Source organism: Scaptodrosophila lebanonensis, unplaced genomic scaffold, assembly GCF_003285725.1.
Source record: "Scaptodrosophila lebanonensis strain 11010-0011.00,11010-0021.00 unplaced genomic scaffold, SlebRS2 tig00000089-arrow-pilon, whole genome shotgun sequence".
In the NCBI taxonomy this organism is placed as follows: Eukaryota; Metazoa; Arthropoda; class Insecta; order Diptera; family Drosophilidae; genus Scaptodrosophila; species Scaptodrosophila lebanonensis.
Window position 1 is genome coordinate 5468876 of NW_022060565.1, and position 23180 is coordinate 5492055.

At 37.1% G+C, this 23180-nt stretch overlaps 3 protein-coding genes across 3 annotated transcripts; 2 read left to right on the top strand and 1 right to left on the bottom strand.

Moving 5' to 3' along the window:
- The first annotated feature begins 1690 nt into the window (after nt 1-1690).
- Nucleotides 1691-3021, top strand: LOC115626991 (EF-hand calcium-binding domain-containing protein 1). The gene is made up of 6 exons (XM_030522506.1): nt 1691-1694; nt 1765-1896; nt 1966-2209; nt 2294-2417; nt 2479-2838; nt 2902-3021. Exons 1-6 carry the CDS (start codon nt 1691-1693, stop codon nt 3019-3021), a joined length of 984 nt encoding a protein of 327 aa, XP_030378366.1.
- An 8602-nt stretch (nt 3022-11623) lies between these two features.
- On the top strand, nt 11624-20202 carry LOC115626680 (17-beta-hydroxysteroid dehydrogenase 13). Its single transcript, XM_030522107.1, has 4 exons — nt 11624-11783; nt 17501-18005; nt 19185-19367; nt 19864-20202. Exons 1-4 carry the CDS (start codon nt 11764-11766, stop codon nt 20125-20127), a joined length of 972 nt encoding a protein of 323 aa, XP_030377967.1. The 5' UTR covers nt 11624-11763; the 3' UTR covers nt 20128-20202.
- Nucleotides 20203-20237: 35 nt separating this feature from the next.
- LOC115626679 (dynein intermediate chain 3, ciliary) lies at nt 20238-22661 on the bottom strand. The gene is made up of 2 exons (XM_030522106.1): nt 20924-22661; nt 20238-20842 (listed from the first exon to the last, which is right to left on the bottom strand). The coding sequence occupies exons 1-2, from the start codon at nt 22454-22456 to the stop codon at nt 20447-20449; spliced, it is 1929 nt and encodes a 642-aa protein (XP_030377966.1). The 5' UTR covers nt 22457-22661; the 3' UTR covers nt 20238-20446.
- Nucleotides 22662-23180: the final 519 nt, after the last annotated feature.

Below are 23180 nucleotides of genomic sequence, written 5' to 3' on the forward strand. Positions count from 1 at the left end.
TTGATCTCTTCTTAAGTGTCTATTATTACACTCAAGTGGTGTGGTTGCGGGCTAGAAATAGCACAATGTTTTGAAAATGATGAGTGACATTCATTTAGTTCTTAGGGGGGACCTGAAAGTACTTGACATTTGTGTTTGGGTACAATTTAACATGTTTATATATAAACAGGGCAAGGCAATATCATAACATAAGAAAATAAAAATACTTCAGTTCCTCGCATGTGTTTTCTAATAAAATTGTGTTTTTCAAATTTGTTCATCTTAACTGAATCAAATGCGGCTTTTCCGCACATAAGTACATCATCAGTACTGCATGAAAATCTTTGTTTTTAAAATATAGTTTTCTAGCGACACTTTTAAAATGTTTCTTAGCCTCTATCCATCTATATTTCTTATAGCATACATCACTGTATTTTTATCGAAAAATATTCAAATAAATAAATTTTAAAAATTGTTTTCACAGAGAAAAAAAAACAAACTCCAGGTATCTGTATAAAGTTCTTGGTATCTTGAAATTCTGGGAGATTTCAGAAAGATACCATCTAAATAGCACATCAATCTGAATAGAGTTTAGACCTATTAGTAACCAATTAAGACTCACAACACTCTCTAGGGGGATCGCAGTACCTCAACTATTAACAAATATTTGTAGTTCCTAAGTTTGGATTTCATTTGCTCTACGAGGAAATAGCTTTGTTTTGCTCAGTGTATTTCGACTACACTCAGCGGAAGAACAGCTTACGGCCACAGTTATTGCCCATTTTTTTTGTTTGTTACCAATACAGCCTAAAGTACCCACTCCCCAGTTCCAAATAGGTGTAGGTGTAGGTGTACGTTTAGTTGTGGGTGTGTAGGGTAGGAGCTGGTGTTTGGTTCGCGTGGATTGATTTGACACATAAAACAGGAAACACAAAACACACTTCCCTGTATCTACATGTATGCATGCTTGTAAGAACAGTAAAGTCTGTAAAGTTTTTACCGACCCCAAAAGCCATCAAACTGATATAATCTCTATAAAACAGTATTAGAGAACGAATAAGTTTGGTAACGATGTCGATGTAGTAAACAAAAAGTTGCTCGTAAAGGGATGGCCAGACATGCAAATAATTTCCAAGAAAATGGTCGGATTTCTCGTAAATATAATGTAATTTGTATTAATTCGGAATGTTCGACTAAAATTTGTAAAATTATACGAAAGTTTGTGTGCAAATTATTTGCATTTCTGGTAGGAACACTTTATTTTTTACAATATCAAAACCAAAGCTTAAGAGTCATTTTTGGCATAGATATTGTGATATAGTGGGGCAATATTAAAAACTTATTACTACCGAGTTTTATGTTACGATTAGGATATTAGCATGGTATACACAAAATATTGTTTTTGTACGGATAGTTCCTGCAGGAGCTATATTAAATAGCTGTGTTATATACGAGTTGTAATAGACTTGACTTGTATTTGGATAAGATAGGTTCCTATTCCTGCTATTGTGCAATAATTATTGATATTCATATGGACATATGCTATATTCATATTCGTCATATTCTATATAGATTCATCTCATCATGCTGATCATATTTATACAAGTATACGACTATATGTCTAGTTTCGAAAAAAAATGGTCTCTTCCCTCAATCGTTTAATTTTGCAGGCATAGGCGACCCATCGTGAGTTTACCAAAAAGGGTTAACCATGGGTGGCCCACAGAAGCAGGTTTTACTGTACGTCTCATGTTTATTGTATGTGCGTGGCATTGTTGTTCGCAGGCAAGGCTGCGGCTGGCAATCAGGCGGACATGAAAGGCGGTGCTGGTGGTGGTGGTGGTGGTGGAAAGGGTCGCTCGCCAACACCGACACCCAATCGTGGCAATGGAGCTGTCGGGGGTGGCGCCTCGAATGGTGTGCAGACAACGGCAACGGCAACGAATACAGTAACACCAACGGCGGCGGCGCCAACAACAACAACAGCAGCAACAGCAACAACGGCAACGGGCAGAAGCGTCAGATCGACATTGCAGGCGAGCAAAACAATATTGAAAACAGTGTCGGTCTTCCTTGCCAGCGGCAAACGTAATTCGAACAACCAGGCGAAGGCCTCTGCGGCGGCCCGGGAGAAAAGACGTCAGTTGCGGCAAAGGAAAATGGACGAGCTGAGTGGGAAAATTAATCCCAAGCTCTTGGAAAATCTGCGCAAAAAGACGCGCTTCAGCAAGTGAGTGCAAAAAAAGCATCAAGTGGGTGGTCACACAAACAAACCACAAACTACAAACCCAGCCATTATTAATATCTCTTGTAGGGACGAGCTGGACGCTCTATGTCGTATCTATCGCAAGTTGGTGTCCAATTGCCAGTATGCGGCCAAGACCCTCTCCTCCAGCTCCTCTAGTGCGGCCATTGTAAAGCCGCATGCGACTGTCGAGGTAATTCGATAATAGTTTGTATTTCTCCCCACCCACATAAGTGTGAATATTTACTTGCCAGGGCATCGACCGAATTGTCTTTCGAGAGCTCCTGCACAGCACCTTCGACATTGTGACCGAGGAGATATTAATGGAGCGCATTTTCTGTAGCTGGGACAAGGCACATGAGGGTCTGCCGCTACGCCTGGAGGGCTGGCTAATCGGATTATCCACCTTCCTTCGTGGCACACCCGCCGAACGGGCGGCCTTCTGTTTTCGCGTCTATGATCTGAACACGGATGGGTTCATTACCAAAGATGAGATGTTCACGCTTCTGCGCAATTGTCTCATCAAACAGCCACAAGATGAGGATCCCGATGAGGGTGTCAAGGATTTGGTGGAGATCGTACTAAAGAAATTCGATCTAGATAAGGATGGCAAGGTTAGTAAACACATTGAGTGTCAATAACTGCAGCTCGAGAGTGTCGCGTGTCTCCCTATACAGGTTTCTTTGGAGGATTTCATGGGCACCGTCGCTGCGGAGCCTTTGCTAATCGAGGCCTTCGGCCAGTGCCTGCCGACAGACAGTGCCGTGGTTTCATTTTTCTCGACGTTGCAGGTCTAACAACCAGCCTACCACATAAGTTAAATCGTTGTTAATTCACTTATATCTTTATCACTCTCCTCTGCGCTTCTCATGTGAGTTACTTAAGTGGCGTCCTTAAAAAAAAAAAAGTAAAAGTAAACCATTTCTCTCATTTCTTAGGCAGAGTTGTTGGTATACTTACAAGTATAATTATGGGTTCTTCTCTCAAGTACCCTCAGAAAAGTACATTTGTGTGATTGTTCTAACACGTGTTTCAAATGTTCAAGAGCCGTGAAGACTACATAGTCTGTTTAGCCAATAGGGGACTGTAAAAACTATAATAAACAAAAACGTCCAATTTATACTCCAATTGAGCGAAGTCTTGTTTCAAAATTTAAGATATATTTATAGCTCTCTTATTTATGTATAATTATCAGTCGTTGTGTGCGGTACATGCGAACGGTGAGTATTTGCTTTGTGAGCGAGTTTTCTGGACTTTAAAAGTAAACCAAAAATATATTTATTCATAAATTTAAAATGCTCCATTAAAGTTAATAAACAATTTGAATCTATGCGCGTATGTAAAAACCGATTTGAAATACGTTTAAAAGGCTTACAAAATATTAAAACATCAGGAAATATTTGAATAACTTTGGCTTTACGGAAAAAATTTTTAGGCAATGTTTCTAATTGAAAAAAAAACAAGAAAGGAATGCTAAAGTCGAGCAGGCTCAACTCTTAAATACCCTGTACCACCCCACAAAAAAGTAATTAAATTAATTAATTAATTTAATTAAATTAATTAACTAAATTAATTTAATTAATTAACTAAATATTAACTAATTAAATATAAAATATTCCATGCATGCATACATACATTTACAATTACATCAGAATCGTGTCTATGCGTGTTTGTGTACTTGTACATATGTATGTATGTGTGCATTGAGCCTGGTTATATGGCTATAACTTTCTTTCCGATCATTCTATCATAATGAGACTTGGTATACGGTTATATAATTACTAACCTAATGTGACTACCAAATTTTAGTTCAAAATTCCAAAAATTACGGGAGTTATAGAAAATCGTTAATAGGGGGGGAGTGGGGGGGTGGATCAGAAAAAATGAACAAACTCGTCCTTTCTCGGTCTCAGGAGAATCTGTATACCAAGTTTGGTTATTCTAGCTCTTATACTTTCGGAGATCCTTGCGTTCATACAGACAGACAGACGGACAGACGGACAGACAGACGGACAGACGGACAGACGGACATGGCTATATCGACTCGGCTTGTCATGTTGATCAAGAATATATATACTTTGTGGGGTCTACCAAGCCTCCTTCTGTGTGTTCCATGTGCACTCGCACTAAACTAATATACCCTTGTACCCTTTGGGTACAGGGTATAAAAAATTGTTTTTTTGGCCATACAATTCATTGAATGTAGTAGGGAGTATCCCATATTTTTACACTTGATGCATATAATAATAAGAATAAACATGATCTAGCCAGATCTTAGGGGAGTTCCAATACCATGTTTTGTTTTACTGTACTTCCTGAGATCCTTGCGTTCATGCAGACGGAAAGTCGTCCTTGGGAGGACATCCTGTGTGTTGCACATTCGCTCTTAACTAGTAGTACCCAAAGAGTAAATATGGGTAGAGGGTATAAAAAGTATCCACATAAAATATATGGGCTGTGGATTTAAAGAATTTAAATTTAAAACAATTTAAATTTAAAATTTGTGTAGGTACAAATTAATGGAAAATTCGTTTAAAAAGCTGGGTGGTATACAAAACCAAGAAACTAACTTAACAAACTAAATAAAAGACGCGGAATTATGTGAAAGTCGAGCCAGCCGGACAGTGAAATACCCTACACTCAAACAAAATTGTCGACCAATTTGCAAGCAGAACGTGGCATGGGCTTGGAAAATTAAGAAGCAAACAAGAGAGAACGCTACAGTCGAGCAAGCCCGACAGTGAAACACCCTGTACCCAAGTAAACTTCCGACACTGAGTTATATGCGCCTCTAACAGAAGCAAAGAGAAGAAGAAGAGCGAACTTGTTGCTGCAGTTTGTGGGCGTAGTACTTTTTCGCTAATGCTTTTCTTAGAAATTACCAATTTTAATGAAATTCGAAACAAAATTAGATAATTGTGTATTAATTACGTGTGTAAAGTTTGGTTAATGTACGCTCAGCCGTTTCCGAAATACAGGCGTTCATCCAGACAGACGGTTGGACGGGGGAAGGGGGGGGGGGGGGTGGGAATTAAAAAAATAAAATAAAATATACCCTTTTTACGGGTACAGGGTACAAAAACTAAATCCAAACATTTCCCCAACTATCAGGGCAGAGCACTTCCATTAATGTTATGAAGAAAAAAATATTTCCGATAGTACGATTTAGTTTGAGTTGTATTTTCATATCGCCTTTCTAAATTGGGAACTCTTTGTGTGTGTCAGAGATAGGAATTGGTATGTTGAACTTCGACTGGGTATATTCAAGAGCTATGTGATGTGACCGAAGTGCAACTGAAGACAAAAAACTCGTCATATCGTCGTGTCATGCTGACTGGCCCGCACTATTTTTCTTCGCCCCTTAACTTTTTCGGACGATTATATGAAATCCAAGAAGTAGCCATCATGAAGCCGCATGAATGGCGATAAGAGTGCACAGAGAATGGTTGTGGGGTGAGGGTATGGGGGTAGGGGGTGCTCCGACTACGTACGATAATGAGAGTTAAATGCTATTACTGATTATTCAGCCAGACAAGATATGTATACATATGTACGTGTGATAATGCCGTAAACTGAATAACATATTCAACTATTGGTGTCTGTCCAAAGTGTAATTTCACAGCCGATTGCACACGAATCTGTTGCGACATTTTCAATTGATGTCACTTGATGCGAAAAAAACGCGCCCCAGCCACGTCTTAGATGAAATGAAATCATCTAGAACTAGAGGCATGCATGCGAGTACCCAGATCTGCACTGTTGGCGTTCTTCAAGTTGGTTTATGGCGTTCGCAACTATACTACCTGGGGGAACACAGAGTCAGATCAGTGACAGGTCTGCCTGCATTCGTTCACCCACGCCGTTAGGTTAATATGTATGTACTTGTATGCATGTCTGAGGGTCTCGGTGTGCATTTGTTCTTTGAAGCAAGTGTGAACAATGCAAAAAGATAAAATCTAAATACAAATAAATAAGAAGAAAACTCAACCGGTCCAACAGCTCGTAAATTGTAATACAAGCTAATTTATTCGATTAGCCTTAGCCGTCATAAAAACAAACATTCATAGCCACCTACAAACAAATAAACAACCACACATATATACCTGAACATATATATATATATATATATATATATATATATATATATATACATATATGCATATAGAAACGGGTAGACATTACTTGCACTTGAATTACAAACAATTGCACACTTCAGAAGGTGGACCGGATCATGGTAGAGGCAGTCCGGAATCTGTTTTATGACAATGAGCAAGATTATAGATGCATGCATACATATATACCTAACATACATGCATCTGATACATACATACACTCAGGGAAAAACAGAACGAAAAATTCCAGACCGATCGGCTTGAATTATCCCAATTTTTCAGTGTTTTCCACACTTTTTCGTGTTCTTCCATAAAGTACAAAAAAAAGCTAAATTCTAAAAAAAAAGAAAAAATTAACTAGAATTTTAATTTGTGCTCAGCGGCTTTTTATTACAAGTTTAAATTAAGTTTAGTTAATATTTTATTTTATTTTTAGTTTAGTTTTATTTTATTTTTAGTTTAGTTTCATTTTTGTTTTATTTCACTTATTTTATTTGAGGTTTAGTTTCATTTTGTATTTATTTTCATTTTACTTAAATTTTGTAACATTTAATTTTATTTTAATTTTATTTTATTTAATTTAATTGTATTTTTATATTTTTAAAGCATTTTTTATTTAATTATTTAATATGTATATTAAGTCAATGAATTACTATGCGGCCCACTGTATTGAAACTATCGATCTGAAACGTTGCGCCAAAGCTTCCTCTTACCACCCTGATGGCTGCCATAGAACGATATGCTCATAAAACTATGCACTTTGTTTATTTATATTGAGAAGGTTCTTGTCGCATCCGATAAATATATATCAAATGACAAAATGGTACTTTGTGGTGGTAGATTTGGTAGAAAGAAAATTTTAGTAAATATGAAATTTGAAATGAAATATGAAATGAAATACGAAATGAAATATGGAATGAAATATGAAATGAAATATGAAATGAAATATGAAATGAAATATGAAATGAAATATGAAATGAACAATGAAATGAAATATGAAATGAAATATGAAATGAAATATGAAATGAAATATGAAATGAAATATGAAATGAAATATGAAATGAAATATGAAATGAAATATGAAATGAAATATGAAATGAAATATGAAATGAAATATGAAATGAAATATGAAATGAAATATGAATGAAATATGAAATGAAATATGAAATGAAATATGAAATGAAATATGAAATGAAATATGAAATGAAATATGAATGAAATATGAAATGAAATATGAAATGAAATATGAAATGAATATGAAATGAAATATGAAATGAATATAATATGAAATGATATATGAATATATGAATATGATGAAATGAAATATGAAATGAACAATGAAATGAAAATGAATGAACAATGAAATGAAATATGAACATGAAATATGAAATGAATATGAAATGAAATATGAAATGAAATATGAAATGAAATATGAAATGAAATATGAAATGAAATATGAAAGAAATCTGAAATGAAAATGAAATGAAATATGAAATGAAATATGAAATGAAATATGAAATGAAATATGAAATGAAATATGAAATGAAATATGAAATGAAATAATAATAATGAAAAAACACGATAAAACTTGTCTATGAAGAATGTTTCAGTATGAGTTTCATTCATCTTTTAATGAAACACAAATACGGTATAATAAGTAAATCAAATAAAAAAATGCATTGAAATATTTAGGTGTGAGTGATGGGGGTGGGTGTTGATCCAAAAAACATCTAAGCCATTATCTGAAACAAAGATATATGAACCGATTATAAACCAATATATGTCAGATAGTTGTGATGCAAGCATAAAGCAGCGGCAGATCGTTCTACGTGTTAGGTGTTGAGGAGAAGGAATAGGTATACATACATAGTTGAGGAACCAATTTAAATTGTCCATTCTTGGCAAAAGTTGTAGTAAATATAAGCAAGTCGGCCTTGAATTCTTGAGCGGGTGTGTGAACTAACAAATTGTAAGTGGCATGTTATTTACAGGCCTTGAGAATTCAAAATTTCGTCTGACTCCTCATCAGAGTCCCCGCGATCGAGAATGGTGTAAAAGAAACCGTTATTCTCCTCGACGAGACCCAAGTCTATACAAACAGCTATAGCATTATCTAGATCCTTCCTTACGATCTCCCGTTGGAGTTCGTTGTCATCATCGCGAGAGAAATGGTTGAACAGCATATTGTACGGCACCGGCTCTTCATAGTTCCAAATTAAATGGAAAACCAATCCCACGGTAATTCTATTGGCCATTTTTCTGAATTCTGTAGTTTTTACTGTATTGTTTCTATCGCTACAATGATGTAGTAAATGAATTCGTTTTCATAGTCAACTACGAATTAGACGCATAAAGAAATTCCATCGAATGGCGTGCTTTGTTAAATGAAAATTAATTTGATGAATTGAACGAATAGGCGGTGGCACGCGAGATGATTCCAACATATCGAGTACCAACATATATTTTCAATTTTTGAGCAAACACTATTAATTGCTTAAGCTCATTTATATACTTCTACGTCAACAAATGAGTAACTAAAAGGTCAGATTAGCAGTCAAGTGTGTTCGAGACGTTAAAAGTGTTCGTGAACTTAAAAAAGAAGGTTACGAAAAGAAAAGAAAATATGTACTGCGAAGAGAAAACCCCTATTGTAATTAATATTTATTAATTTTATAATTATTTTATAATAATTAATTAAGAGACAAAAAGGCACCCTCAATTCATACTCAGGAGAGTCCTACCTACAGATCACCTGTTCGTAGCAGTCGCCCATGCCAAGAAACTAGTCGCCATAACAGATGCAGGAAACACAAGGAACTGGAAGCAATCGAAACGCAGGAACACCTCCTATGCCCCTATTTCTTATGTTTCTTACCCAACACTGGTAACATTTGGCACGTAGAATAGGATTACTAAACTGTTCACCAACACCGGTAATAGTCTGACTGGATTTGCTAAAGGCAGCCAACGGAATACCCTAACAACATAGCTAATAAGACTATTTAAATAAAGGAAAACTCGTGCCAGCCCAACTCTTATATACTCTTATCCACCTTTTTCCCCTACACCTTTTTCTACTACAACTAATGACTTCAAATAAACTTTGTTTTCTCGCACTACTATATAGAGATTTTTTTACTCTACATGAAATGTACAAGAGTATATTAGATTTGCGCGAGCTGAAAAATGCAACAGGCAGAAGGGGCAGTTTAAAAAAAACACTCTGCTAATACAAAGTATATATATTCTTGATCAGCTTGACAAGACGAGTCGGTCTAGACTTGTCTGTCTGTCCGTCCGTCCGTCTGAACACCTGGATTTTAGACACTATAAGAGCTAAAGACACCAAATTTTGCACAAAGATGCCTCATGAGTGTAAGCTGTGCAAGTTTGTTTTATTCTGTGGATTTTCTCCCCCACTTCCCCGCTAAGGGCGATTTTGCGATTTTCTTTTCGTATAATCACCTATATCTCGAAGACTATAAGACCTAGGGACACCAAATTTTAGTCCCACATGCCTCCCCTGGTTATTAATAAAGACTCACTTTACAAAACGGTACTCAGCTTGATTTTTAAGCTACGTGAAGAGAAACCGACGAAACTAGAATATCATTACTTATAACTACCAGAATTGATTAAGAATAGCACCGATCGGTGCTATAGCAGCTATAAAAAAAATAGTGAGACTATATGTACAAGTATGTGGTTTGTAATAGCTGCCCTAGGTTTGAATTAGACACATTTCGTGTCTTCAGCTTTTGTGGCACAAAAGATAGAGATAGGCAAAACGGATATGTGTAACTATAACAATAGGTCTGCCACGCCTTCTTCTAGCTCCTTCTTTTCAGCGAGCTGTACGCGAAATGATAGCCGTGTGTGGTCAAAAGTTTATTTAGAAACTGGTAGATTTGTTATACGAGTATTGGCTGCTATAACTAAAAGAGCTCAGATTCCGTTTTCTTCGTTATTGCCTGCTGCAATGGCTGCCCCAACACCTGTATCTGCTTTAGTTCATTCTTCTACTTTAGTAACTGCTGGAATTTATTTATTAATTCGGTTTAATATTTTATTGAGAAATTCATTTTATGGTTAAAGATAGACGTTTTGAAACTGTAGAGTGAGGAAGAAAAAGTAACTGAGAAAGAACAGTATGGTCAAAGGCAGGACACCCAAGGCCATCTAAATGGAACATAATTCCTTGTTCCTCTATATTGATATTCAACCCGGACCACCAGAAAAAAAAAGATGAAGAATAACAAACATGTGAAGAGAAGCATCACCAAGAAAAGTGCCAGTTCAGTAAAAACTATTTAAAGTAGTCTCGAGCACTGAGCACTCGGAGTTTCCAATCTCAATTAAATAGTTGTTTGTTACTTGAATGAATTTAGTAATTACATAGTTGATAATACTTTCCTTTGTCCTAACCATAAATCAGTTTCATTTTTAAATGCAATTTATTTAAGGCATGCACGGCATGGGGGCATGTTCTAGTGCTGTTTGTTGTTTGTTTTGTGTTTTGTGTTGTGGGTTCTACGTATTGATATTACTGATATTTCATGCAGCTGTTGCACGCCCACAAGACGATCGGCTATGGCTATAGCAGGCACATGGCATTATAAGCCGGTCGGCGCAGATACAAACAACAAACCGTTGTTTTTTATCGCTCGGCGAGTATCGCCAGAATCGCGGATATCTGTATCTGTATCTGTAGTTCTCGGCACTTCGGCAGGCCGGTGAACATTATCGTGACACTTTCGGAAGCAAATGCACAACCAAGCAGACATGCATACACACATATGTATCCATGTATGTATGTATGTATGGAGACATATGTTCGTTACTAGATCAAGCGTTTACTTTCCTATGTACAGAGAGATAGACGGACAAAACCGAAATATCTACAAGTACATACATATGGACATATTTATTTATATGCATTTGTATGTAATCATTGGGCGCTGATTAACACACACACAGCCAAACACACAAGCAGTCTATATATACATATACATATATATATATATATATATACACATATGTATGTAGATCGACATTTGTAGAAAATGTTTATAGAACATTTTTCAGTTTCGTTTCGGTTGCCGCCTGTGCTCGCTTGTTGACATACACATGTCTCCATGCATGTGTGTGTGTGTGTGTGTGTGTGTGTGTGTGTGTGTCGATGTGTTCAGTGTGTATGTATGTGTGTGTGTGTGTGTATAATAACTCATACGGCCGGCATCGCGCAATGCGTACGTACTGTGTTTACTTTTTGAAAATTCAGTCCGAATTCGTTAACAGCCGCTAACGGTTTGTTTCGCTCTCAGCGCTTCTCTGCCTCGCAGTGCCTCTGTCTAAAATTCTGGAACCGCGTTCGCCGATCCTTTGGCTCAATTCCTATACTCCTACACTCAGTTTGGATCCAGCAGAATGAATAAAGGTGCAAGGAGGTTAGTAAATCACGCTCCAACACAATGCCCGGCAAAAACGCGTAGTTTATTTTTAAAAACAAATGCTTGGTTTTTTTGTCTTTTTTTTGTTGTTTTTTTAATAAAAACTTTAACTGATAACATTATTCGGCTCAATAATTCTGAATGATTCAGTTGGCCCCCCCGGCCAACCGTTTAACGACGCCAACAAAAAGAGACAGAAATAAAAATAAATGTTTTAAAAAATGTATACAAGTATACATACGTTGATGCATACATTTATATTTATGTATGTATGTTTGTATGTATAAATAAATTAATGTGTGCACCCTGATAGCAACGTAGCACTCCACCACCACTAATCTTATCAACAAATTATTATACACATTTGAGCGTTAACTACAACAGCAAAAACGCAGCTATAGATCGACGTGTTCTACTTAATAAAACCCAAACAAAATTCAAAAAGAAATTTTTAAAAAAGTACAACCTAGATAAGGCGTAAGGCGTTGAGTAAAAAAATATATATGTATGTAGTATAAACCACCATTTATATATACCATTAAAACTCTAGCCTGTCTAAACTTTGGCCCGTCCGTCGTACTCCAAATGATTATCTTGGGAACACGTCAGAGGGGCATGAAGGAATTTATTCACAGACTGCACAACAGTTTGCAACAATTAGACGGCAATCTGTTACCTTTTCCCTCAAATAAGAGTACAATGTGCTTTCGTGTTAGATCCAAAAGTACAAAAACCATTCCGGCTAACGTCATTCAAACCGGTTCATTTTTTTTTTGCGCACATTAGTTATATGAAGCCAATTTACAGATTATTGTTGTTAATTCAATAGTCAATACTGTTCCTTCTGGTCACTGAAGGAGAACTCGTCCCTAACTAAGCTCCCTCGTACCACTAGGCAGTGCTGGAATTAATTTTCAATGATGGTGGATTATAAGCACAGAGCACGTGTGCTTAATCGTTTTATAATTTGCATCGAAACAATTTAAATCGCTCAAAGAGGAAGCCAATTAGTGTCCACGAGTTAAGCCGACACGACTCAACGACTCTGCGATCTTCGAGATTATAAATATAAATCAAGCTTTAGGCCAGGTTGACTATTAGATATACGTATACTTTATATCCTAAACAAAGTTGCTAGATGAATGCTTCTCTTGTTTTGAATAATAATCGCAACTCTAATAGTCTACGAGACTATAAAAGGTCGATTTTAAACAAGCAATATAAAAACCATGAGATGTCATGGATTGTCAAATAATCTCGAAATATTTCAATATTTACAAAATACAGTTCCGCTCCTACAAAAGATCCTAAAAGTCTAACATTCTTATAACTTATGTATGCTATATAGAATGTCCGTCTGTCTGGCTATCGTTCAATCACCATCGCGATGAAACTTTGCACCGAGGCTTCTTTTTGACGGACACAGCAGATGATATTTCAAGCGGGACCGCCCGACCATGTCGGATCCGCTGTCATAGCAACGTTATAATTTAAAATCATGTTTGCATCAACAACTTGTTTATTGCACAGATTTGAAAAACGCATTTCATATTGAGAACTGTTGTAAAAAGCTGTAAAAATTGCTCGTTAGCTTTCTTTTCCTAACATATCGGGGCCAGCCTGTCGCCATTTAAGGTAATGGATAATGGATAGTATACCAAAACTTGTTTTTATATTGATGAGTTTATAAGCCTTAGAAAGTACAAATGTACAGTGATCCTTATAAGAGTTAAAGCCACCAGACTTTATCTGCAGATTATTATAATAATCCGTCATTTGTAGGTGCAATGTTTCAAATATTTGTACCCCCCTCTCTTGAGTTCCATGCTGATTAGGCAATCGTAATCGTAGTGCGATTTATGGCAGTAGCCTAATCAATCATTCAGCAATACATCCAGACGTGGTTGCTAAGTGAGGGAGGGAGGTTCAGGCTCTGCTTCTTTTTTTTTTTTTATTGTTGGAATACATTGAAATACGTTTATTCTGTAATTTGTCACACGGGCACTGTCATTATTCTTCAGAAAGAGAAGGGGTGTGAGTAAGTTAGTTAGTTTCTGGGAAACAATGCAAAAGTAAATAATAATTTTAGTCATGCTCCTAATTGAAAAGTGTATCATTTCAGAGCGTGTGACGTCAGTTCAGCTTTTATAGGTATTTAGTTGAAATGGGCGGCAGCTTCCGAGTCGAACAGCACGTGTGGAAAATGTCAAGTCATGTAATATGCGTCCAGTCGCTCATTCAATGGGTTGGTCAAGTGTGTGGCATTGACCACAGTAGTATCTATAATAATATTTACAGTCGAACCTTGAAAACTCGAACCTCGCTCGCACTGCTCGAAATATTCAACTGGCGTCCAATCGACTAGCAATCGAATAAATTGTTCATACATTATTCCTTTCAAGTTGTAAGTCTTACAACTTATACGCTAGTTCTTTCAAAAATATACAAGTATTGTGAATTTTGCTTAAAAGTATTTGATTTTTTTTTATAAACATGACTCTCCCTATCCAATCGACTAGCAATCGAATAGATTGTTCATATATTATTGTAAGTCTTACAACTTGTGCGCTATTTCTCTCATAAATATATTGTAAAATTCCTTTCAAATTTTAAGTCTTAAAACTTGTACGCTATTTCTCTCAAAAACATATTGTGATATTTGCCTAAAAGTATTTACATTTGTTTTTTTTTTATAAACATAATTATCCCTTTCGAATAAGGTGATCAATCCGAGTTGGGCCTTAAAAACTGGCGCGGCTTTAAAATTATGTGGAATAACAAAGTTATTCCTGCATTAACTATTTTTTTCTAGTCTTATGCCTTTTTTTTCAGCATTCTATGCTAATTACAAAATTAGATCACGCACCAAGCTAAGTGATATTTTTAAAATGCATTAAAAAATACGTTGCAAATTTAAATTTAAAATGGAGTCTAAGTCTGGAAACTGTAACATTTCAATCAATGTTCAGAGTCTGAAACTTATGTATTAGCCCATCTGGGATTACTGGGTTGTTTCAATTAATACATGAACTCCATGGAGTCCTTTTGCTACATAGAAAGTGAAAACTCAATCAGCAGTAGTTAAAGGAGCTTCCATATTATTTCTGAATGAGATATACATAAAATCCCAATCTTCTTTTCACAGACAATTTTAGATGGAGTAACTAGTAAATAATACCAAAACAGTTATATACTTTTAAATGTAAAGTCTAGGCTCAATTTCCAAATATCTTGAATTGAATGTTTTTCTTGTGACTCAAAATGTGTTTTGTTCCTAATATAAGCGAGTTTCTGGACTATGCATGTGATCTTTTTTTAAACACTTTTCTTTCAGTATAAATAAAAATTTTGCTTTTTTTTTTTCAGTAAATAATCCAGTTTTCTAGAAAAACTGCAGTTCAAAAGAAGTTCGAAATTATAATTACAAAACTATTATTAATTGACAAATTTGTACATTTTTAGAGTTCAGAAATCCCTCTTAAGGATTGTTTGAGGCTCTGAAGATTGCAATTCTTGTATTAGATGTATTTTTAAATGCAATGTTCTTTATGGCCAAGTTCAACTGTAGTTACATACTTGTATGTACATTTTTATAGTTGGAAATGGACATAGCTGTAAATGCATATATAAATATGAATAGTTGTATATATACATTTTTATATATACTTGTATGTGTGTGTATGTATGTATAGTATAAGCAACGAAAATGAGGCGCATGTTTTAAAACGTTTTCCCATTATCAAGATCAGAAGCAGCTGCAGCAGAAATACACGAATAGACACTTAATTATAATAACAAAAACAACATTAACAACAACAATAGCAATAACAATAACAACAGAAGTAACAGTGTGAACAAACAAATAAACAAACAGTAACACAAAAAGTTTTGAGTGAAACAGAAAAAAAAAACAATACTCGTATACCTCTACATATAGAATGTCGGTTCATTGTGTTTATTGTTTATCGCTGGACATGGGGCGGCTTCATGTCACTTATTACTTGTACTCTGGTTTTATTGTACATGTTGTGTATAAAACAGAAAATTCATACATGCATGTGGTTGGTTTGGGGGGGGGAAGGTGGCAGCAGCCCATTGAACAGAGAGCAGTCAGCCAAAGGTCAGTTGCCAATGCTGATCCACTGCCCCGAGCCAGAGTCGAGTCGAGTCGAGTCATAATCGAGGTGAGTCGCGAGTCGAGCTTAGTCGAGCTAAGTCGCCTCATAAATATGGCCAGCAATGGGCGGCACGTGGGTTCCAAATGGTGTGGAATCTCACTTATATGAAAATAATAATAATGGATATCTTTAATGCACATTTCTGGCTAACTGTTTTGCCATTACGACCCCATAATGAATTACTTAATAGCAGCTCAACATACACTCAGGAAAAAGATGGAGTGAATTCTAGATCGATTATTTATGGCTAAAATTTGTCAGTATTCTTATGCCCGAATTTATTTACATATGTTCGAAGAGTGGAAGTGCCGAAATGCCAAAAATACGGAACAGGTAGAAAGAGCCATCGTACACCCCTTGTTATATCGGCATGGAAAAACGACTGGATTCGAATATGAAACATTTTTTTAAAAATTCGGATGTAGACTTGTCTTAATCACCACATATACTATAGTGTCATTATTTTATGTGGCCGATCGGTGCAATCATCACTCTTAGTACAATAACTTTTGCATTTATGAAGATACCTTCAAAAAATCTGTTTGATAATATACTGAAGTTTTATCAAATTCTGCGCACCATATAGTATAGCGGCCATAGGAACCATAGGGGCAGAAATCAAGCTTAGTACCAACAACTTCTTGTTTAAAAAGACATCATTTGGTATTTACGCGTTTCTTATATTGCCTAATAATATAAATATAGCTGGCATATAAAATTTTGTTGCAAAAACCAGTCTTAGTAGCTTATTTCGATATCAAAACCAAATTGGTTTATATAGCTTTCATTTTCTGAACTTCCGTCGATATCGAGTCACTATATCATATAGGAATGATTGGTACAACAAAGGTTGCTTACTTTGACACTTTGACATTCTACTCGTTCTGGGTCTCTAGTATAAATCAATGTTAAATGTAAAATAGAGACAACGCTCGACTAGATTTCTCAGAAACTATGCGGTATAAATATAATGTGTTGCCAATTGTGTTGCCTTCAAAAGTTTGTGTCATAAGTGGATTTATTTAGTTACTCATCATTAATAGATTAAATTTCTAGAAAAGGGCTTGCTAATGAAAATATAATACCTATCTAAATAATACTTATGTTGCCTGTGCATAAGTTGATAATGCACGATCGACATGTGGTATAGAGGAATCCCTGGCAGGTTCAGGAACTAACAGACTATACATTCAATGTTAACGTTTCGTCTCTGTTCTATTATAAGCAATTATTCTATTCTCGAATTTTGGGTACTACACATAACGTACCTAACTTTCCAATTTTGTACTTAAAACAATCGAAATACTTGTATTTTTTTAAACTTTATTTTTATTTCTTAAGATCTGCCCTTGGTTGGACAATTATTAAATTTTGTGATTACTTTGACAATTTTGTTTGAAAACGAACATATTTGCTTTTTTTTGAGTGTACGTGTATAGAGATGCTTTAGTGCTATAGACGCGTTAGATAATTGGCCGCTGGCACGCACATCGCTTCAATTGAAGATGCCCATTGATCTAATTGTTCATGTTACAGCAACAGCAACAATGCTGTGCCCAGCAACAACAACAGCAACGATGTCTACAACATAATCGTGCTAGTCGTTGACATTGTCATCTTGATTGCAAAATTCTGGGCTGCCATTTTTGAATCAATTGTGAAGCTGTTTGTGACCCAGGAGGAGGAAAATGTCCAGGGCAAGACTGTCCTGATCACGGGCACTGGACATGGCATGGGCAAGGAAATGGCTCTGCAGTATGCAGCCCTGGGCGCCAAGCTCATCTGCTGGGACGTCAACGAGAAAACGAACGAGCAAACTGTGAAAGAAATCAAACAGAAGGGCGGCACCGCGTTCGCCTACACCGTGAATGTGACCAACCGGGAGGAGATTATCGAGCTGGCCAACAAGGTTAAGAAGGAGCATGGCTTCATCAGCATTGTGGTGAACAATGCCGGCATTATGCCCTGCCATCCCCTCCTCGAGCATACAGAGGGCGAGATTCGCATCCTCTACGACATCAATGTGCTGTCACATTTCTGGGTAAGTTTGAAACAAAGGTCGTTCCTTCAAAAACTGCTCAACTTACTTATTTAGTTACTAACTTACTTCAGTAATTTACTTTTTAACTTACCTATTTTCCTACAAACAAAAAAACCCAACAATTTTAATGTAGAGTTCTATCCGACAATGCCTCTCCCCAATGTATTATTACCTTTTTTAATCGATTCCAAAAAACTCTATGTATGTCGGAGTTTCGCCCTCAGCCCGATCTTTTCCAGAATCACTAATTTTAGCTTAGTGGACAACGCAATACTAATTGTCAGCTGCATACAATGCTGCCAAATTGTTTTAAACAAAAATATCTAGATTGTCAAAAAATAAAGCTGAAAATTAGCTAATTCCTAAGCAAAATAAGCTTTAAGAAAGCTGGTTTTAAAAACACTATTTTCTTGGTTAAAATTATGGAAATTTCTATTTTAATGTTTTCAAATTAATTCTAAATTCCTATTTCATAATTTATAATAATATGAGATTCTGATTGAAAAAAATTCACATTAAATTCAAATTAAACTTAACAATCTTTAATTCTGTAGTTGATTTATGAGTTTATCTAAGCTCATTGTGTTTGTCAGGATGCTCGCAACCATTTTTGAGGCAATGTATATTTGAAGGAGCATTTGTTGAAACCGTTTGTTTCCGCAGGAATCGCTGTACGAGAGGTCTTTAGGCCAACATTTTAGCGTATTTTCGGTATTCTGACAAGTAAAAAGCTAAATGTCTTTATATATTTATATTTCGACTTATCCAATACTTGAAATTTATGGTGAAAAACAAAGTAAAGCTGAAAAACGGCTAAATACATTTTTGTAAAACCAATATTTTCCAATTTTTCTCTGGCATTTAAAAAAAGTAAGATCTAGCGGGGAAAAAGCTAAAATGGCAGCACTGGCTGCATATTTGCTGCCATAGTATATTTTAGCGTTTTCACTCACATGCATTGTAAACGGAGCCACACTCGACGTCAACTCTGATGCCGTCCCGCTTCTGCTTTGCAAAAGGAACGGGTTGAAACCGTTACATGGAGAAAGAGCAAACGTTATAAAATAGCTATGAAATAGCTGGTACTCTACTTAATCGCCGACATACATACATATACATATATATATATATTTATAATATTATTGCTATAAGTGCTAATAAGTTATCCTTATATTGCAGATCAACCAAATCTTCCTCCCTGACATGATTGAGCGCAATGAGGGTAGCATTGTGGCGCTCTCCTCCTGCGCTGGTCTTTTCGGCGTCAAGAACTTGGTGCCCTATTGTGGCACTAAGTTTGCTGTGCGTGGTTACATGGCCGCCTTGGCCGAGGAGCTGCGACACAAAAATCCTCAGAACAATGTAAGTAAACGTTTGTTTTCTAAAGGCTAACACCTGAAAGGACAAACTTTGCCAAAAGCAAGTTACCTATTTCTTTAAATCAACTTTTATAACAAAGAAAAATGGATTCTTAAGCAAATATTTTAATGTCTACTAAAAAGAAATGCTTTGCTCCCCTTTCTCGATCGAATTGGTCGAAATGGTTTTTACGTGCGAGGTAAAAATTCTTCATTAAATGAATTCCTGAAACAAATTCGCAAAAGTTTCCTATTTTGTACGAATTGGAAAACACTTTTAATCGCAACCGATTTCTTTATCTAAAAAATCAAAAAAGTAATTCCTTTGAGCTATGAAAAGCGAAAGAATCTCATTAATATTGAGAACAGAACTACAAAATGCTTGACCACATACTTGCCCGATTAGGTTCTGCAACTGAAAAAATTCATCAATTATTAAAAGTACTTGTAATTAACCATTAAAATGATTTAGAAAACGTATATGGCTTTATCTTTTTTAGATCAAGTTGACCACCATCTTCCCCTATATGATCGACACTGGACTGTGCAAGAACCCGCATTATCGCTTCCCCAAACTGATGAAGCTTATTTCCCCCAAGGATGCAGCCAGCTCCATCATTGAGGCTCAGCGAAAGGGTCTAGAGGAGGCGGCCGTGCCCCGTCACTTTGTGGCCGTGGAGAAGCTCGGACGAATGATTCCGAAGAAGGCGATGCGGTTGATCGACGACTTCCTTGACGCTGGTGTCGATAGTGATAAATTGTAGTTGCAATGACCATACATCATACATACATACATATACAAGTATGTACGTAGTTTATTAACGAAAAACAAACCAAAACCGACTCTACTTAAAATACAAAAACAAGCTACTAGTTAAAGTCTAAATTAATTTGTTTTTTTTTATTTTTTTCCCCCCTCCCCTTACAATATACTTATAAATATGTTTGTATGTACGCATGTTGATTAAAAAGTGCATATGTTCGTATACATCAAGAATTTAGGAAATGCGTTGTAGTTGAGTGAATGGTTGTTACTTAATAAATAAATACTAATAATTATAATAATAATGACAAGGATGCTTGTTATACTTTCGTATTCGGCTGGGAGGCCCTAAGGCTGTTACGGACAGAGCCTAGTATAGGTTCATCGTCCATGTCGTCGAGTGGTACTTCGAGATGATCCAAATACCACTGCTCGAAATCGGTGATATCATTCCTGGCCTTGCGATTGGAACGTTTCTTCTCGACGGCCAACACACTTTCCTGAAATTCGGAGATCGCGTTACGAAACTGCTCATCAGCCTCGATTAGTTGAACAAAATGCTCTGGATTGTCCGCATCGAGCTCCAGATCGGGATCGGCGATCTCTTCTCTACGCAAACGCTCCTCCTCAGCCAGCAACTGGGTTCGTCGTTTCAGTCTCATTTCCTCAACTCGAGCTTCCAGTACTTTGCAGCGAGATATTTCACGTTCGAACATCTGGAATAAACGGAAGAAAAAACAAAAACACGATGAAGTTGTTAATCAAAACCTTAAATGGTCTGCGACGTTGACACCTACGGCAGCAATGAGCGCCTTCTCCTTGCCAGTGGACTGCTTCATCACGTCATCGATTTGAAGCAATCGGGTGTCCCCGTTTTCGAAGGCTACTGCCAATAGATCGCCTTCGGCTCGAAAGATAGCATCGGTGATCGCCGATTTGAACTTTACGCTCCAAATGGGCTTGCGATGATGCAGCAGCAGATCCCAGAAGTCTAGTTGCCCCTTGTTATTGCCCGTGACAAACATAGAGCAGCGGGCAGAGCTCCAGGCACCACACAAAATCTGGCCCTTGCTCTTCACATACATGGTGCTGGGGCTATCCTTACTTTCCTCGGACCAGATGCGTGCGCGCCAATCACCGGTGATTATGAAGTTCTTCACAAAGAACGGATTTCGAGTTATGGTACGTACGGGTCCCGAGAACATCTTATATTGGGCCAACAGCGTTTCGGGAGCGGTCATGCCCTTGCGATTTCCCACAAATATGGTGCCCATGTCGCTGCCAATTATAAATCGCACCGGGATCGTATATTCGAACTCCAGCACCAAGGCACCGTGCGAATTCTGCCGATTTTGGATCTCCTGTGCATCCGGCTCCAGCATTAGCTCATGTACGGGCATCTTTAGATCGCGTGTATCCCAGTATTTAATGGAACCGTCCAGCGAACCCGAATAGAACTCAGTGTTGGACTTGGAATGCACCCAACAGAGCGCAGATGTGGCCTCTCTATGGGCCGCCTCCAAGGGGCAAGTGCGCAACGGATTGCCCGCCTTAAATGTATGCCACATGCACACCTTGCCCGAACTCAGTCCGCCGGCGAGATTGTTCTCGTCCTTCGGGCAGATCTTAGCGCGATAAATTACCTCCGGACAGTCATAGAACAGTTTCGGCTTTAGTGGATTCTTAAAGTCCCAAACATAGAAAGCATTTTCGCTGCCATACCCAGATTCATCGGACACCATGCGGATAGAATCTTTCCTCATTCCGTATTTGTTGACGAACAGTGTGATGAACTGCCGCCGATTGTTGGGCATCCAGTCGATCATTGCTATGGGACGCACCGGGTTCCAGATGTCGTGAAACACATTTATGTTGCGCGACTCCCAACGCATGCGAATATCATTTCCCATATCGGCGGGCATTTCGGAGAAAAAGTCCTGATAGATATTCAGGGCATTGTTCTCGTCCACAACATCCATTAGTTTGGTTACCAATCGCGTCACCTGATCACCCCAGCTATCCTCGCGCTCCACCTTCTTGCGATGGCGCAGCGTTTGCTCCTCATCATGAACGTTGACCTCCTTGGGCCAGCCCCCTTCCATGTGGCTAACGGTACGATGTTCATACGACTTATTCATTGTCTCCATGATGGACAGTGCCATTGATGTGGTCAACTGTGTCCCTCGATCCGTCGGATTGCGCATAATGTACTTCATCCGCAATCTCCCGCTCGGGTGCACACTCACCATAAGCTCGTTGCGGTCCCGGAACAGACATTGTCGGCCGAAACGACGACGCTCCTTAGAGTAAATAAACTGATTGCTATACATCTTTTCCAACGGGCCGTGTACCTAATTCGTCGTTGAGTGTGATACAGTAATCGGTGTTACGTTTAATATTTACGATCTGGTGGTAATCTATATATGTAAATGTATATATATCTTTATGAAGAGATGGCCGTTGACATCCCTCTCTCTAATTTGTGTGCAATTGTATTTTATGTTCGCATTAGGTATAATGTTTGTGTTGTAGTATATATCTACGACTAACTCAAATTTTCATTTGGCACTTTTCACCCAAACAAATATATATAAAACCAGTCGGGCTTTACAAACAAGTATTCTATGTATAATCGCACCTTAAAAAAAGCACGCATTCCTATTCGAACGACTATCTTAAAGAAGACCAACCTTCACAAATAAAGCGACGCCATAACTAATTGGAATAACGATGCCTGCCGATAATAGAATTTTGAGTTTCCATTTCAAATAAATGAGCATTAAAAAGTAAACATAAAGGGGTAGGCGACATTTTAGGAACTTAACAAGATTTTCTTAAACATTTACTGATAAGATGTTATGTGCTGCAAAATAATTTATAAATAATAAATAATTAAGAAATGCCTCATTTTCTTGATTTTGATGGTGACCTTTTATAATAATATAATTTAAACCTGTTTTAAAATGTTTTTATTACCATTATATTAATCGCATGCTGTAACATTTGAACTAAATTTTTGGGCGCCATTGAGTGCACTTTTTCTGGCAGCTGGCA